The following is a 17629-nucleotide window of genomic DNA, read 5'->3' on the forward strand; positions in this document are numbered from 1 at the left end:
TTAACCACCGAGTGCCAGCCTGCCCGCACACCCCTCCATCTCTGCAGCGATCGCTCTCAGCGGCGGACCGCGCCCGGCAGCGCCCGTTCGGGGACCAGCAGCTCAGTAGGAGGAACGAGGCTTCGGATTGGCAGCCTCCGGCGACGCCGGAGGAGAGGGAGGGCACAAAGGCGCAGGGGCGTCGCGCAGAAATGACGCAACACCGCGGCTCCTTAAAGGCGCCGGACTCTCGAGCGGCGCACGGCGCAGGCGCGTTCCGGAAGATCTCGATTTTGCTCGCATCGCTGGGAGCCGGCCCGGGCAGACGGGCGCGAGCGGGCTGTGCAGACGGGGCGTGCGCTGGACGCGGGCGGCTCGAGAGGTCCGTTTGGGCGGCGTCCGGAGCCCGACCGGCGGGCTGAGGAGCGGGCGCCGCGATGGCCGAGGGCAGCGCAGTGTCAGACCCTCAGCACGCTACGCGCCTACTGCGAGCGCTCAGCTCTTTCCGCGAGGAGTCCCGCTTCTGCGACGCGCACCTGGTCCTCGACGGGGAGGAGATACCGGTACAGAAGAACATCCTGGCGGCTGCCAGCCCGTACATCAGGTGAAGAGGGGGCCGGGCGGGGCCGCGCTGCCCGGAGCCCGGGGGCGGGGCGAGGCGGGCGTGTCCCCGGAGCCCCTGGTCCCCACCCCCCAGCTGCCGGGGTCCCTCTGGTCACCGCTTAGCGCGGTGTCCCTGCCGGCAGACACCCCGGCCGGGCCCCACTCGTTGCCTCCCCGCAGGACAGCTCTTATGGCTTCGGCCGGGCCGGGCCAGTGCCCCCCACAGGACCCCACTACCCCTGGAGTTGACCCCGGACCTCAGTCCCCCCGCCCTCCCTCCTCAAGTTCCCACCGCCCGGCGCTGGCCGGGGCCTCAGAACCCCGGAGGCCCCCAGACGCCGTCCTGGGCCGGACCCGGCCCCGCGACCGCGAGCAGGGCTTGGGCGGCGCCCAGGAAGAGCTGCCTCCTCGCCCCGGCCCAGCCCGCGGATCCCGGGTGAAGTTTGCCGGCCGTTCGCCTCCTAATCGACACATATTGGGCCGGGCCCAGCGCCGCGGAAGCGGCCAGGGAGCGTCCCTCCCGCGAAGCCAAACAAATACCTCCTCTCCGGGTGTTGGCAGAGGGAAAACCCTGTCGGATCTTTTTCTTAGGATGGACGATCCGACACCCCCTCCCCCCCAGCCCCAAGTTCTTCGCAAAAGTGACTTTCCACCCTTTGTGGGAACTCCTTTTAAAAAGAAGGGTAGTGCGTTATAGACGTTAAAGTAAGCTGTAGCACATTTTAAAAGACTTACTGTAATTCTCAGGATGCTGTTACAGCCCAAGGACCATGAGATTTTAGCGACTTGCAGAAAGCATTTAAAACAAAGCTTAACCTGGTTTGCCAGCTCAGCTAATGAGGTGAATTAAAGGTTGATACGACAGTGCTCATACAAGTGTGTCACATCTTGAGAGGGCTGTTATGTTACAGCAACTTTCTTGCAAACTGGGTTACTCTTTCAATAAAAAAAAAAAAATTCTAGAAGCTGGAGAAACTGCCTAGTAAGCTGGTTAAATATAGACTAATAGTAGAGAATGTCACTAGAATTGACAGGTCAGAAAAGGCAAAATGATGTGCGCTGCATTCTTAGTGCATTGTCCTAGCAGAACTCGGCACACAAACTGCATTTTAACCTTTTCATTGGCAGACATTTGTGCTAAGTCAGAAGCAGTTCAAGTGCTCTGGTAACTTCTGGCTCCTCCTGGCTCTCTTAAATCCAGTTGCACTCTTTCTTTGTGGATTTAAAGGTGCGGTTGGGGTGAGTTGTCATTAGTGTGGATTTAGATTGCCAACATGACAGATATCTCATAGCTGGCAGTTCAGAGCTTTGAGCAGTCAATATAAAATTGGCATCAGCAAGCCAGCGTCTTCCCTGTATCCAAAGTATTCCCTGTCTGGGGAAATGGTTAGGAAAACTACTTTAGATGTATTAGTGTAGTTCTGTAAGTGACATCCAGCTGGCTTAAAAGAAAATTGCAAATCACCAAATACATGCTCTCTATTCCCTTTCCGTGGTTCATTTTTCTCCATAGCACTTGCCACTATAATATACCCTATATTTTATTCATTTACTCTGTGGATCTTCCCCACCCACAGTGTAAGCTCCAAGAGGCCAGGGACTTTCCTTTCGTTCATTACCGTATCCCTGGCACACAGAAAGACCAGTGCCTAGTGGTTAGCAGATGGGTTGAAGCAGGGACTGCCTTCCTTTATGCCACAGAAGACTGGACGTGAGAGGACCGGCCCTGGTGCATTTCCATTTCAGATGCTCAGTTGTCCCTGATTGAGAAGAGCCCTGCACCTGCTTTCTGCTCCCAGCTTTCACTCTTCTGCGAGTTGTCCGTAGATGACTTCATCTTGGCTTCAGCTCACTAGTCTGATAAATGAGGGATAAAATGCGTCTTCATCTCATTTAATCTTTGACCCACACTGTGAAGAAGTAGGTAATAGTGCTTTGAGCCGCTCACAGGTCTGCACACAGGTTTCCAAAGGTAGTGGTATCACTGCTATATCTGCTGAATTACGAAAGGTGGGGCATCCGCTTGTGACATGGTGGCACGTATGAGAATATTTAGTAATGTGAAATGTTATTTAGACTAGCAGTATTTTTTTTCTCTATTTTTAGTTTGTTTTTCTTAAGATTTATTTATTTATTTTACTCTTGGCTGCATTGGGGCTTAATTGCGACACGCGGGATCTTTGTTGGGGTACGCGGAATCTCTCATTGCGGCATGCGGGATCTTTCGTTGCGGCGTGGGCTCTTCGTTGCGGTGTGGGCTCTTCATTGCAGTGCACGGGCTTCTCTCTAGTTGTGGCCTGAGGGTTTTTCTCTCTCTAGTGGCGTGCAGCCTCCAGGGCGCGTGGGCTCTCTAGTTGAGACACGGGAGCTCAGTAGTTGTGACGCGCGGGCTTGGCTGGCACGCGGGCTTGGTTGCCCTGCAACATGTGGGATCTTAGTTCCCCCGACCAGGGCTCAAACCCGCGTCCCCTGCATTGTAAGGCGGATTCTTTACCTCTGGACCACCAGGGAAGTCCCGCTAGCAGTAATTTAGATGTGAAATATTACTAATCGTAGTAGCAGAGCCAAAAGGGACTTCAGACCCCTCTAATCCAATTCTGTTACTTTCCAGATAAAGAAGTGGTGCTCGGTGGGCATTAGTGATCTGTATTACAGTGAGGTTATTAGCACTTAATGGTTGAACTAGAATTAGACTGCAGGTTAATGACACCTAGTCTCCTACTCGTTTACCATACCAAGCTACAGCATTACTCACATGTAACTATTCTTTGCAAGTCAGTAAGCGGTAGAGTTTACGCAATATGTTATGATTTACGTGCTTATTAAGTACTTTCACATGCTGTCTCACTTTGATTTTCATTTTCAACCATCTTGTACAGTAGGCAGGGCAGATATTTTTGACATTTTACAGATAAATATGAATTAGTCAATATGTGTTTTTTCAGTGACTAATTGCCGTAACTTCATTTGACTGTTGAAGTGGTATATTTGTTCTTGGGGTTCTTTTAAAATTATCAATCTCAAGGCTACTTCAAAGTAGTGTGACTAATTTGTGTTACTACTTAGAAACAAACTTTAATTTTTGACACCAATGATGTTGGGCTTTTATAACATCTTTGTTTTGTTTGAATGGAACTTAAAGAATTCTATTGAAACAAAATGAGTTTGTATGTTCTAGAGCTTGATGTTTCTCACTTTCCCTTTGGAAGCTTAAGCATTTAGGTCTGTGATATCATGAACATAGGGATTGGGAGTTCAAAAGTTTGGTAGTCTCTGAAGTTTTATAAAAATCTGAGTTTCGTTTAATGTCTTCAGTTAGCCTGGTTTTAGTGACTGTCATAGGGGTCTGAAGTGCAGGTTAGAAACAATGTTATGTATTTGCTTCTGTATCATCAGCCAAGGGAACCAGTCCAACACTGTTGCACTAGGAATTAAAACAACTCATTTGGGGCTTCCCTGGTGGCTCAGTGGTTGAGAGTCCGCCTGCCGATGCAGGGGACACGGGTTCGTGCCCCGGTCCGGGAGGATCCCACATGCCGCGGAGCGGCTGGGCCCGTGAGCCATGGCCACTGAGCCTGCGCGTCCGGAGCCTGTGCTCCGCAGCGGGAGAGGCCACAACAGTGAGAGGCCCGCGTAACACATAAAAAAAAAAAAAAAAAAAAAAACAACTCATTTGGCATACTTTCTACTAAATATAGAAGTCTTTTAGCCTTACTGGTTTACTCTTTTCCTGTGCTTTATCTTTGGTTTAACATTTGTTTTTCCTCCGGGTCGTCTTAGCAATCATACTGCCTTAGAAACACTTTCAGTATAAAAGGAAAAAGCCAGAAAAAACCCAAGTTCGGCCGCAAAACCCCAGTGATAACCTGAAAGAAGATTATGTAGGGTATGTGTCACGCAGCCTAAGATTCAAACGCTGCAGGGAGGACAGGCAGGAGCTTCCATAGTTCATCACTCAGCCCAGTAAGTGGGAAGCTACTTTCCCAGCATGCCCTCTGCCCAGCATTTTCTCATGATCCTGAATGACATTTTTCCTTTGGTTTGTTGGGAAAACAAAATCTAAATGTAGCTGACGACCTTTAAGAATGATGACATTGAATTCATAGCTTATAACAACGACCCACAGCAACCCTTTCCTTTCTCAGCAACCCTGAGACCTTCTGGGAAAGGTTCCCTGAGGCTTATAGGAAATTTCCTTTTCTCTTGAATATTGCAAAGTTTGCTTTGCTTCATGTCTGAGGCTCTTCTCATGCTGGCACAATTCCCTTGATCTGATGTGGAGTTCAGACTCCTCTCTTTCGTGAGCTGTGGTTCTTTGGGGGTAACGTATGTGAAAGGATTTGGCAATGAATTGCCGTGTGATTCTGCAGTGGCATTATAGTGGCTCTGTACAGGTTCCAGTCCCGTATCCACTTTTGGGAATTTTGGTTTTTCTAGGGAATCTGTTGGAATGTGAGTTCGTTTAGCTTTTAGTCCTGGAGAGTAAAGGAAAGAAAGATTCCCAGGATTTTGGGATCCTTTGATGAGTTAGCCAACAATAAGAATGACAGTTTTTGTCCCTGTTTTTTGAGAGGAAGCTGGTCTAGTGAGGGTGGAGTGGAGGCATTGGGCCTAGAATCCAGCCTGGATCATCTTGGACAACTTTTCTGGGCCTTAGTCTTCTCATCTGTGAAGTGAGGTTGATTGGGCTCCGTGCTGTTTTCGGTCCGCTTGGCGTGTCTGTGTTGTGGGGAGGGAGTCTGTCTCTGTTCTTACGGCTTTACTGTATCATGTAAAGTTTTGTTGCCCATTGATGTTAAGGCCTTTCCTTTGCCCTGTCACACAGGACGTGGTTGGGTATTCTGCTGTATAAATCCAGCCCTGTAGAGTTGTTTCGTAACAAGCATTTATTTTATGCTGTTAATCTGGGTGCGTTCCAAGGCCTAGTTATTGATGAGCCTGTTTTGCCATTTAAATCTAAAATTTGACTCATAGATGATGCTGATGAAACTTCTCAAGGAGACGGATGTGATCTCTGTAGGAGTCCAAGTTTCATGGTGATGCAGAAATTATCATCCTTTCTTTGGGTACTTGAAATCTGCCCTGTATTTTATGAGCAGTAAAGTCCAGTAGTGTTGTCTGCTATGTGCAGAGCAAGCTGTCAGCCCCCAAGTCCCTTTTCTTTCACTTGTGCTCTGAGTTCATAGTCACCTGTGTATATAGCAGCTCATGAATGATTGTCAGAAGGGTTTTGTATAGCGATTGTAACCCGTTAAGTTTCTTAGTTCTCAAGGGTTCAGCTAGAAGCTCCCGGTTCTGAGACTGTTGCTGAATCCTGAGCAGTCTTTAAATCAAATCAGCTTTACCTACTGCTTGCTATCCTCTGATGGTGATGGGAGATACATTGGGCCTGAAAATCTTTTGATGGATCTAGGCTTCTTTGTTTTTATCCATCTACTATAAGGCATCCCTTACAACTGCTTAAAAAGATGAAATCTGTCCTGAAGGGCTTACAGTCCCATGGTTCAAAATGATCCTCTCCATCCTTCTCCTCCTCTTCCTGCCCCCCTCCTCCCCTTCCCTTTCCCCCTTTCCCTCCCCTCCCCCTCCTCCCCTTCCCTTTCCCCCTTTCCCTCCCTCCCCCTCCTCCCCTTCCCTTTCCCCCTTTCCCTCCCTCCCCCTCCTCCCCTTCCCTTTCCCCCTCTCCCTCCCCTCCCCCTCCTCCCCTTCCCTTTCCCCCTCTCCCTCCCCCTCCTCCCCTTCCCTTCCCCCTCTCCCTCCCCTCCCCCTCCTCCCCTTCCCTTTCCCCCTTTCCCTCCCCTCCCCCTCCTTCCCTTTCCCCCTCCCCCTCCTTCCCTTCCCTTCCCCCCTCCCCCTCTTCCTCTTTAGTACTTGCAGTCATATTTGATTAAACCCTTTTCTTAACATGAGTTTTTCAAAACCAATATTAAAGTATGTTCTCTTTCAGAAGATCGAAGAAGTATTTTCTCTGGGCTTCTTAAGGAAACTAAGAGCTTGTGAATTGGAGCTCTAAGTTTAACATATATTACTTATTTCAGGTGGAATATGTGTGTTTATTTGTACAAGGCAGTGGTTGCCACGCTTAGTAGCAGTGAATGCTCTAATTCTGGACAGGTTCTCGGAAGGTTTCAAACGATGAAACAAATCAATAAAATTCTTGTTAGACTAGTGAATCTAACATAAAGTGAAGTGTTGAATGTTTAGATTTATTGTAGAACTTTCCTGAGGGTTGTCATTTTGAGTAATAGTAATGTGATAGAAGTAAATCTTAGCTCCACTGAATACCAGCTGATAAGTTCTCCCTCTTTTACCTGTGCCCTCTGACTTTTACCTCTTCTTGCAGTGTGTATTTTCCGCTGCAAGTCCTCTTCAGTGTTCTTAAAGAAATTTTTATTATATAATTTAGAGAGTCAAGCAAAGTGCTTTTCCACATAGAAAGGTTGGTTCCTTGGATTTAGATTTGGATAATAGAGACTGAGCATCCAGATTACAAAACCGCCTTATCCGTTGTTTACACTGTTAGTCGGTCTGTCTCATGATATCAAAGTGAGGCTTAAAATCTATAATCCATAAAGAAAACATAATTAGGACAAATAAGGAGTTGTTTGGATTCATCCTTCAGAAGGATACAAATCTATCATTTTGTGCACTAGAGCTATAATATAAATGCATAATTTTAAAGTTGGAATCCTAGGTTAAGGGTGGAGGTGCGGGGGTATGGGTGTGACAGTTGGCAGGTTAGGGCTGCAGCCTTGAATTTGAGTGCTTCCCATGGGTCCTCTGCCTCCTAAGACCCGATGAGTCCAAAGAAGGAAGGAGATCAAAGATGGCAGCTGTAGCTCTATGGAGGGTAAAGGTCGTGTGTCCATCTAAACGTCCTCTGTCACTCAGGTGGAGTTCTTGACCCCCGTGCTCAGAAGAGCAGAGACTGAAGTCGTTTTCCTAAGTGTTGCCAAAGAATATCTTCACCACACAATGATCTAATGTCTCGTGTTTGCTGCTTCCATTTCTCTGTGGGAGTAAATTATAATTTTTTTTCTTCTTTTAAGAGAGTTTTAGAAAAATAGAATGCTTAGGGAAAAATAAGATCTTGGTGAAGTATTTTGTTAGATAAAACAGTTAGCCTTCAGGCAGTAAAGCTTTGGGAGGCAGCACATATCAAGTGGAAGGGGGGAAGACTGGTTTTTAAATAGACTGTTATAATGGGATATAGACCAATACAGTGTCCTTCATTTTTCTGTTTAGAGTTAACGTGCTAATGGATATAGAACCTTAAATGTACATCTTTGTTCATAGGTATTTTGTGATTCTCTCAACTACTAAGTATTTTGGTATCTTTTCAGGAGCAATTTTAAAGACCATTTGACACTTGTGATTTTTATGTTAACACGATAAGATGAGTAGAAATATTGTAAAACATAGTTTGATAGTCATATTCGCATTCATCATTAACCAGTTGCCTGTGCCTCTGAATAATTGTAAATTGTCTAGTACTGTTGAGTTCAAAATATTTTCAGACTTCTGTCACTGAAATTGTTTATATGAGTCCATCCCTGAATTGGAGTAAACTGCATATTTAGGGTGTGAGGTTGGGATGAGTCTCTTCTGACACTTAGAGCACATTCACTGGGAGTGGCCGGCAGTGTGAGAACGGTGGAATTGAGAAAAGCCATGGGAATCCTTAGAAAGAAAGGTCATTGATCACTGATTTCTATTCTTTCCTCGCTGGAGCCCACTTCTGCTTCAGGGATAGAATTGGAGGCCAGCAGAACCCAGGGTCTTCTTGAATATTCCATTTGGTTAGTCAAGGGAAGAGTTTCCCACCCCCGTCCAGCTTTTCCTCCTGTGCTAAAGCTGGTATGGGGAGTGCAGACTTACCTCGCAGATTAGAGACTTCTTTCAGGTGTTGTTGATTGGTTGGTTGGTTTATTTTCCTGCCTGACTTCTTAACACTGCTGCTTGTATGAGCAGAGCTACCAACTTTGTTCCTTGCCCAAAAGGGAGAATCCCTGTTGCTGGCCGAGAGGGAGCAAAATTTTCATTTCTCTCACCTCCTGCAATGGAACAGGAGAAGAATAGGTGTTCTGTTCCCTTTCCTTACTGTTTTCCTATTGATAGGAAAGGGGACTATGAAAATGTGCACTATTGTCCCGCTGCTGGTACATTCTTTAGAAATGTCATCACCACCTTAACCCATATGCTTGTGGGATTGTGCTCACCAATAATAAAGTACAGTTCAAGAATTAGCATTGTCATAAGTCGTTGAAATGTGTCATGTATTAATTCATGATGGAGTTCCCTGTCAAGGGACCTTACATAACTAGTGTTGACTGATTAGGATTAATCATTCCTTCAACAAATACACAGGAGACACTGGGTATCAGCAACAGCTGGGTGCTGGGGGGAGACGGGCAGGAGTTTGTATTTCATGGTTTGCGGAGTGTTACACCTTCCCAGGCTCCATTGTCTTTCTTGTGTGCTGGCTGCCATTTGAGTGTATATTCAATGATCTCGCACAAACACTGTCAAAACTGAGACTGAGCACGTGGAGATCAAAATCACTCAACTTATTTTTTCCACCTGTGGGGCCAGTAAAGGAAAGAAACATAAAGCGAACAGTTTTTAGATTATCTTTGACGTTCACTTAATTTTTCACTACTGTACTGTGTAGTGTGGTAGTACCAGAATTTTAAGAATGGGAAAAGAGGGCTTCCCTGGTGGCGCAGTGGTTGAGAGTCTGCCTGCCGATGCAGGGGACATGGGTTCGTGCCCCGGTCCAGGAAGAACCCACATGCCGCAGAGTGGCTGGGCCCGTGAGCCATGGCCGCTGAGCCTGCACATCTGGAGCCTGTGACCCGCAACGGGAGAGGCCACAACAGTGAGAGGCCCGCCAACCGCAAAAAAAAAGAATGGGAAAAGAAGAGATTGACTTTATTTTTGGAGTAGTCACTTCTGCTCTAAAAAGTATAATTAAGATGTGGCACATACATACAGCGGAATATTACTCAGCCTTAAAAAGAAACGAAATTGAGTTATTTGCAGTGAGGTGGACCTAGAGTCTGTCATACAGAGTGAAGTAAGTCAGAAAGAGAAAAAAAAATACAGTATGCTAACACATATATATGGAATCTAAAAAAAATGGTTCTGATGAACCTAGTGGCAGGACAGGAATAAAGTTGCAGACGTAGAGGATGGACTTGAGGACACGGGGAGGGGGAAGGGTAAGCTGGGACAAAGTGAGAGAGTGTCATGGACATATATACACTACCAAATGTAAAATAGAGAGCTAGTGGGAAGCAGCCGCATAGCACAGGGAGATCAGCTCGGTGCTTTGTGACCACCTAGATGGGTGGGAGGGAGGCTCAAGAGGGAGGGGATATGGGGATATATGCATATGTATAGCTGATTCACTTTGTTATACAGCAGAAACTAACACGACATTGTAAAGCAATTATACTCCAGTAAAGATGTTAAAAATAAAATAAAATAAAGAGTATACTTAGGGCTTCCCTGGTGGTGCAGTGGTTGAGAGTCTGCCTGCTGATGCAGGGGACACGGGTTCGTGCCCTGGTGTGGGAAGATCCCACGTGCCGCGGAGCGGCTGGGCCTGTGAGCCATGGCCGCTGAGCCGGCGCATCCAGAGCTTGTGCTCCGCAACAGGAGAGGCCACAACAGTGAGAGGCCCGCGTACCGCCAAAAAAAAAGAGTATACTTAAATGACTCATCTGATCATTCGCTACTATGTTAGTAACCGCAATTAATCACATGTACAGAAACAACTTTTTTTAATAGAACTATTTATTTATTTTTGGCTGCTTTGGGTCTTCGTTGCTGTGCGCGGGCTTTCTCTAGTTGCGGTGAGCAGAGGCTACTCTTTGTTGCAGTGTGAGGGCTTCTCATTGCGCTGGCTTCTCTTGTTGTGGAGCACGGGCTGCAGGCGCGCAGGCTTCAGTAGTTGTGGCTTGCGGGCTCTAGAGTGCAGGCTCAGTAGTTGTGGCGCACGGGCTAAGTTGCTCCGCGACATGTGGTATCTTCCCGGACCAGGGCTCGAACACATGTCCCCTGCATTGACAGGCGGATTCCAGAAACAGCTGTTTTTAAGTAGAGAACATAGATCCTTGGCCAAGGTTTCCTAAATGCTCGTTCATTCATTAAACTTTTCTTGAGCGTTTACGTGTGGTGCTGCCGTGCTCTGGGCTTTCAAGGCTCCGGCATCCACGGACTCCAGCTGGGGAGGCAGACAATGAAGAGGCCTCGTTACAGAGAGACGTGAGGGATGGACGTGGCTGCCGCCGTGGATGGGTGAGAGGAACACTGCTCTGAGGAAGTGCCGCTTCACCTGAGATCTGGAGGAGAGCTTCAGTGTGAGCAGAGCTGGGGGCAGAGGGGCAGGGCACCGGGAGTAGAAGTGCTGCGCTCCGGAGACAGAATCAGACTGGCACAGCCAGGGGGGCGGAGAACAGCAGCGTGAGATGATGAGCGGCAGGTAGTGTGGCAGGAAGCCAGACTAGAGGGGTAGCAGGGCCTCGTAGTCCTGAGTTCAGGTTGGCACGTGCACTGCTTGCTCCCCAGCAAGATTAAACTTTTGCGGGAACGTCTCCCAGAGGGGCTGTGTGTGGGGAGCCAGCTGGGGAGGTGGCGGGTGTGGGAAAGGGACCTCAGAATTTTTTCTGACATGGGTTATTCCATGCAAGAGAGTTTAGGTTTTATTATAAGGCTTTAGGTTAGGCATTGATGGGAGTCATTTAGGAGGGCACTGCAATGGTTCTGACAGGAAATGAGGGTGCCCTGGGCTAGGGTGGGTCTGTGGACTTGGAGTGAAGTGGCTGTAGTAGGGAGATTAGCAATAGGACTTGTTGGTGAGAAAAGGGAAAGACCCAGGAGAGCCCAGGGTCACTTCCTCAGTATCCTCAGTGACCAGTGCTTATCATCACTTACTGTGGGTATAATGACAGCTGTAAAAGACTCTGTGGAGCACAGCATCTGTCCTCAGAGTTTACTCTTAGCTTAGTTTTGAAGGCACAAAGTGTAGAACCAAGGCTCTTTTAATTGCATAGACACTTCTAGTCATAGGAGTTCCAAGGAGGAAGGACCCCTTGCGTGATCCCGTAAGGTTTCGTAAACAGAATTGAACACGGCCTCGGGGAGGAGTTGGAGGTGGGTGGGTGGGCGGGTAGGGGAAGAGGAGGGCAAGGAGAAGGATTCAGGTGAACAAAGGTTTGAGTGCGGGGGCTTGTATGCGCCCAGGGTAGTAAGTATACTTCCCCGGGCTGGACTGGAGCCTTGGCTAGGGATGGGGGCAAGTGCTGGTGGACGGGCAGGTCAGGACGGCATTCCCGAGTGCCAGGCTAGTTCGCTTAGATTTTTCTTTTTTTTTTTTTTTAACGTCTTTACTGGAGTATAATTGCTTTACAGTGGTGTGTTAGTTTCTGCTTTATAACAAAGTGAATCAGTTATACATATACATATATCCCCATATCTCTTAGATTTTTATTCAGTCTTTCACCAGTAGTACTAGTGATAGAAACAGAGCTCTGCTTTAAGAAGGTGACTTGGCGGTTGTTTGTTCACAGGACCGAGACGGGGACCAGAGTTGCTTACGGATTCAGGTCAGCACCCCGTGGCGCTGTCCCGCACCATGTCAGTAGTAAGGACCGAGGTCGGGATTAGAGGAGGAAGCAATCGACTGCTAATGGACGTGGGAATTAGGCTGAGGGAGAGGGAAGAGCTAAGAGGTTTTGAGGCCAGTTGCTTAAGAAAAGTGGGGAAGGTAACATCTGTCTTCGATGTGTCCTATTCAAGGTAGCATCGCTCTATAAACCCCTTAATTACATTCTATGGAGTGTGACACTTACCTGCGAATGTGTGTTTCTCACCTCTGCCTCTCTTGACTTCCTGCTTTTTACTGGCAGAGGAATTCCTGTTCATCCTTCAGGACCCGGTATCCCTTCCTTTGTAACATTTTCCCAATTCTGCCAAATAATCCCTCTGTCCTACAGGCTTCTCTGTAGTGTATGGCGTGTACCTCCAGTGTACCACGTGTCAGTGCCCTACTGACTTTTATTCAGTGGGGAGAAATAGAACAGACAGATGGACTGGGTGCTTTTAAAGCGTCTTTTATCTCTAGGGTCAGAGGCACTAAATCTATTAGTGGAAAGTCTGTAGGTAAGAGACTTGACTTGACCGCAGTCTAAGTACTGATGAAGAAGTAGAAGATCAGAGTTCAGGATGCTGTATACACTGCTTCCAAATAAGATGAAACTTTTGGCTGTGGCGTTTTACTGTATAGCTGAATATGTACTGGGGACTGGGGGAGAGGGACAGAAGAAACCATCTTAGAACAGATTTTAACCAGAAGAGAGTCTTTACTTTTGTACTGTTTCACATGGCGCAGTCAAGCTCAACAAAGTCCATTTCTGGTGCCAGGAAACCTGGGAGAAGGGTCCAAATTCTTTATTCAAAAGTAGTAGCTCCAGTGAGAGAGCTTTTGTCACAACATGACTAAAGAATTAATAGGGAAGCATTCATTCCCTTGACAACATTTTGGAAGGCATTTTCAGCTTCAGGTTGTTTAGAGAAGTTTATAACAGTAGATTATAAATTAAGAAGGCGCCAGAAGCAGAAAGATCATTGTGAGATGCTGAAGTGCAGCAGCTCATCCTGAGCTGCCTCTCATTTATTAAAGAAAACTTGAAGGGCGTGTGTTTCAGGCTGTAGTTGATTTTTGGTTTTGGTTTTGTTTTCCTAGTCCCACTATCCTTTTTTAAAAAGAAAAAAAGAGCTTCTTAACCGTCACTTAACACTTTGGTTTGAACTCCTTTGAAAGGATGAATACAGGGCTTCCCTGGTGGCGCAGTGGTTGAAGGTCCGCCTGCCGATGCAGGAGACGCGGGTTCATGCCCCGGTCCGGGAGGATCCCACATGCCATGGAGCGGCTGGGCCCGTGAGCCATGGCCGCTGAGCCTGCGCGTCCGGAGCCTGTGCTCCGCAACGGGAGAGGCCACAGCAGTGAGAGGCCCGCGTACCGCAAAAAAAAAAAAAAGAAAGAAAGGATGAATACAAAGACAAGAATAAATTCATATAAATTCTTACTTCTCCTTTGAATTTATTCAGGAGTTCCACTTTGCCTTTGAAAAGACATAAACCTTCCTTCTGACTCTTTACATTGGGAAGAGGGAATAGAAAGTGAGTAGAAATATGGACCTACTTCTGCAGTATGAAATTTCTGTAGTATTCAGTGCCGTGGGTGTACTGCAGCAAAGAAGACCCAGGTCCAGCAGTTTTTAATTAGAGAAGACTTGTGAGAATGCCCCCCAGACTCTTGAGATGGTTATATATTTCCATGGACTCTTTTTTTAATGTATATATAAATTTACTTACTTATTTATTTTTGGCTGTGTTGGGTCTTCGTTGCTGCACATGGGCTTTCTCTAGTTGTGGTGAGCAGGGGCTACTCTTCGTTGCGATGCGTGGGCTTCTCATTGCGGTGCTTCTCGTTGCGGAGCACGGTTTCTAGGTGCGCAGGCTTCCGTAGTTGTAGCACGCGAGCTCAGTAGTTGTGGCTCGTGGGCTGTACGGCGCAGGCTCAGTAGTTATGACGCACAGGCTTAGTTGCTCCACGGCACGTGGGATCTTCCCAGGCCAGGGCTCAAACCCGTGTCCCCTGCATTGGCAGGCAGATTCTTAACCACTGCGCCACCAGGGAAGCCCTCCATGGGCTCTTAAGGTTATAGGAGGAGCCTCTTTTAAACAGCATCTGAAAAATCATACCTGAGGAGAACATCTGGAACTATTTGACAGGTTGAGGCATGAATGTCTTTCTTTTATTTCCAAAAAGTCAGGGTGTGACCAGAACAAGGCATCAGGCTTGTTTCATCCTGGAAGAATTTTTGGCTTCGCAAGTTGCTGCCTCATGGTCCTGTCTTTGAACTCACCCTAAAATTTTAATATGCATTTTCAAACCTTGTCTTTTAAAGGGTAAATTTTATTGACTGCTTTACTTTCAGATGTACAAGAACTAGATGTAAATTTTAAGAATTTTTTATACAAAAAGTTTTATGGAAAACCACATGAGGGTTCAATTATTTATGTCACCCCAAGTTCTGGTTCTGACCAGGGTACGTAATATATTGTTACAGTTGTATTCTATATGTACACATTATTTCTGGTTCATCTTTTCATTTGAAGTCCAGTTGTGTCCCTCTTACATCTCAGTGTAATGCCCGTAATCACGTTTAATAGCTCTTGGTTATGACGTCATGTTGCTGCTCCATATAATTTGCGTCATCATTCCTCTTTGACATTTTAATTTGCAGTTATTTTTTTCTTCTGAATAGTCACTATAAACAAGTTAGGGGGAAAAAAAGACTCTTGGTTGTTTTTTCTTTGTATTTTTTGTGGGTAAACCCACTGTGGGGACTGTGTCCCAGGCCTATCTGTTTCTGAAGATAGAAACAAATTTGTTCTTATTGTATGAAACCGGATTACTATCCAGGAAGACTGGATTATCATATCAAGACCCTGGCAGTGTGTATCTGATTATTTCTTTTTCCCCTCAGGTTTATTACCATTGCCTGGTCCCTTTTGCAAGTGGTTTCTCAAAGTTATTACTATTTTGTGTATTATTACTATTTCGTTAGGCTGGATTTCTAAATGTTGTATGTTTGCCATGGCAAAAATATTTAGAGCAGGGTTTGGCAAACTTTTTCTCTAAAGGGCCAGAAATATTTTAGGCTCTCCAGTCCACATGTGGTCTCTGTCACATACTCTTCTTTGTTTGTTCTTATTTTTAACAACAACCTTTTAAAACATAAAAACCATTTTTAGCTCAAGGGCCATACAAAAACAGGCTGTAGGTTGTAGTGTGTCAACCGTGATCTAGAGTATTTGAGTTTTTAAAATTTGGACATAAAACCTCTAACGCTGGTGATCATCCTTAATGCAGTTTAAATGTCAGGTCGTGATTTGCACGCCGGTCTTCCAGAGAGCAGAGGCTGGCAGTCAAGGCTGATTCTCCCTGGCTCCCTCACCTGCTCTCCTCCCCGCCCCCCGTATTCATCTCTTTCTTCTTGGATGGTCTGTTGTGTCTTCCTTCTCCTTAAAAAAAAAATTTTCTTTTCCTTCCTTTCTGGCTCCTTTTCCCAAGCATGAAAGTATGGTTAAATCCTTTCCAGCAACCGGCACTTAGGAGATGTGCAAATGTTGAATGAATGCATCCATTAAAAGCAAACATACTCTGCACCCTCTTCTAACAAGTGCACGATTTCCTTGACTTTGCTCCAGTGATTCTTCAAGGAAGAGTCTGTGTATCTCGTCCTCGGTCTCACCTCCTGCTTCACTCTGCCCATAGGCTCGTGACTTCTCACTCCATTAAAACTGTTCTTTCGAAAATTGCTAAATATAATGGCCAAATCAAGTGAAAATTTTTTTTTATTGAAGTAGAGTTGATTTACAATTTTGTGTTAATTTCTGCCATACAGCAAAGTGATTCAGTTATACATATATATATATATATATATATATATATATATATACACATTCTTTTTTTAAATATTCTTTTCCGTTATGGTTTATCATAGGATATTAAGTATAGTCCCTGTGCTGTACAGTAGGACCTTGTTGTTATTCATTCTATATATAAAAGCTAACATCTGCTAACCCCAAATTCCCAATCCATCCCTCCCCCAGTCCCCTCCCCCTTGGCAACCACAAGTCTGTTCTCTATGTCTGTGAGTCTGTTTCTGTTTCATAGAGAAGTTCATTTGTGTCATATTTTAGATTCCACATATAAGTCATATCATATAGTATTTGTCTTTCTCTTTCTGACTTACTCAAGTTCAAACTTTTAAGTGCTTCTCGCACTCGACCTGTCTACTGTGTTTATCACTCTAGGGCATTTTCTTGACCCTCAGGCTCTCCAGGCCTCTGTGACACCTTTGTCCCATTTCCCCCACAGTCTCCCTTTCTGGTTCTTTCCTCATCTGTCCCTAAACGTGATGTGGCACAAGCTTCTGTCTTCTCCCTGTACTCTCCCCACGACAGTCTCATCAAATCAGCACCAAAGGTGCTGCTGCCCCCTCTCTTCTGAGCCCCAGGCCTGGACATCCGACGACCAGCTACACGGCCACCCCACACCCAGTCAGGTCCAGCTCTCTCTGCCCCCAGGCAGGTTGTCCTTCATTACCAGACTCTCCAGGAGAAATGGGGGAGTCCTCAGGGCGCCACCCCCTCCGTTACCCTCCTGGAAGCTGTCTCTTCGTTACCATCGCCGGCACTCGTGCTCTAGCTTCCATAATTCCTGAGTTGTGGCAGGATCTCTGCTGGTTCATCAGTCTCCCAGAGCTGCCACCAGAGTGATGTTTCTAGAGTGTAATTAGATAATGTTTGAAACTCCAGTGTCTTTGGGGATGTGGCTGATTCAGGCGCTGGGGCAGGAAGAATATACTATGTGCCTGGAGCATTTGTGCCAGAAAGTAAGGTAAAGAGGTGCTCAAAAGAAGATAGAGGCTTTTAGAAAGAGCACAGACTTGGCCTGAAAGAAGTCCCGACGGCCAGAGCTGGAATGATTTGAGCAAGAAAATGAATACCAACAACATTGGATTATAATCCATAGAATAAAGAAATACCTATGTGTCTATGGATGAATAAATGGTTGGATGGATAAATAAATTAATGGTGGAGAAGAAACAGTTCTTTCTTACAGAAGAATTTCAATTAATAAATGTAGAAGAAGGAATAAGAGAATAGGAGATCATCCATTGAACACCACAGTAATAATGGAGACTAAAATTAGTGGGCAAGAGTTTGAAGAGAAAAAGGATATTTGCATATTCTCACATTACCTCTTCTGATATATTTATTAATTACAAAGGGAAAAATAGTATCTTAGAGTAGAGAAACCTAACAGCACCTAACCAAGTGACCAAGGTTAAGGTCAGCACATTGACACATGGTTAATAACATGCCCAAGGTTAATAGCATATTGACGTCATGTATTCCCTGATGTGACAGGCACAGCATCACTTTGGTAGTATCCCTGCCAGAAATG

At 46.0% G+C, this 17629-nt stretch overlaps 2 protein-coding genes across 3 annotated transcripts in view; both read left to right on the forward strand.

The window, feature by feature from the left end:
• Nucleotides 1-401, forward strand: part of BCO1 (beta-carotene oxygenase 1) — a 57012-nt gene extending 56611 nt beyond the window's left edge. Inside the window, 1 exon segment of the mRNA XM_065898406.1 lies at nucleotides 48-401. Coding sequence (XP_065754478.1) covers nucleotides 48-401 — 354 coding nt within the window.
• Nucleotides 402-416: 15 nt separating this feature from the next.
• The window catches only part of GAN (gigaxonin), a 53894-nt gene continuing 36681 nt past the window's right edge, over nucleotides 417-17629 (forward strand). The window contains exon 1 of one of the 2 annotated variants that reach the window (XM_065899293.1): nucleotides 417-583. In XM_065899293.1, coding sequence (XP_065755365.1) covers nucleotides 417-583 — 167 coding nt within the window. The remainder of the gene's footprint in view (nucleotides 584-17629) is intronic. The other variant, XM_065899292.1, reaches the window with a different exon arrangement.

Source organism: Phocoena phocoena, chromosome 20 (genome assembly GCF_963924675.1).
Source record: "Phocoena phocoena chromosome 20, mPhoPho1.1, whole genome shotgun sequence".
Taxonomy (NCBI): Eukaryota; Metazoa; Chordata; class Mammalia; order Artiodactyla; family Phocoenidae; genus Phocoena; species Phocoena phocoena.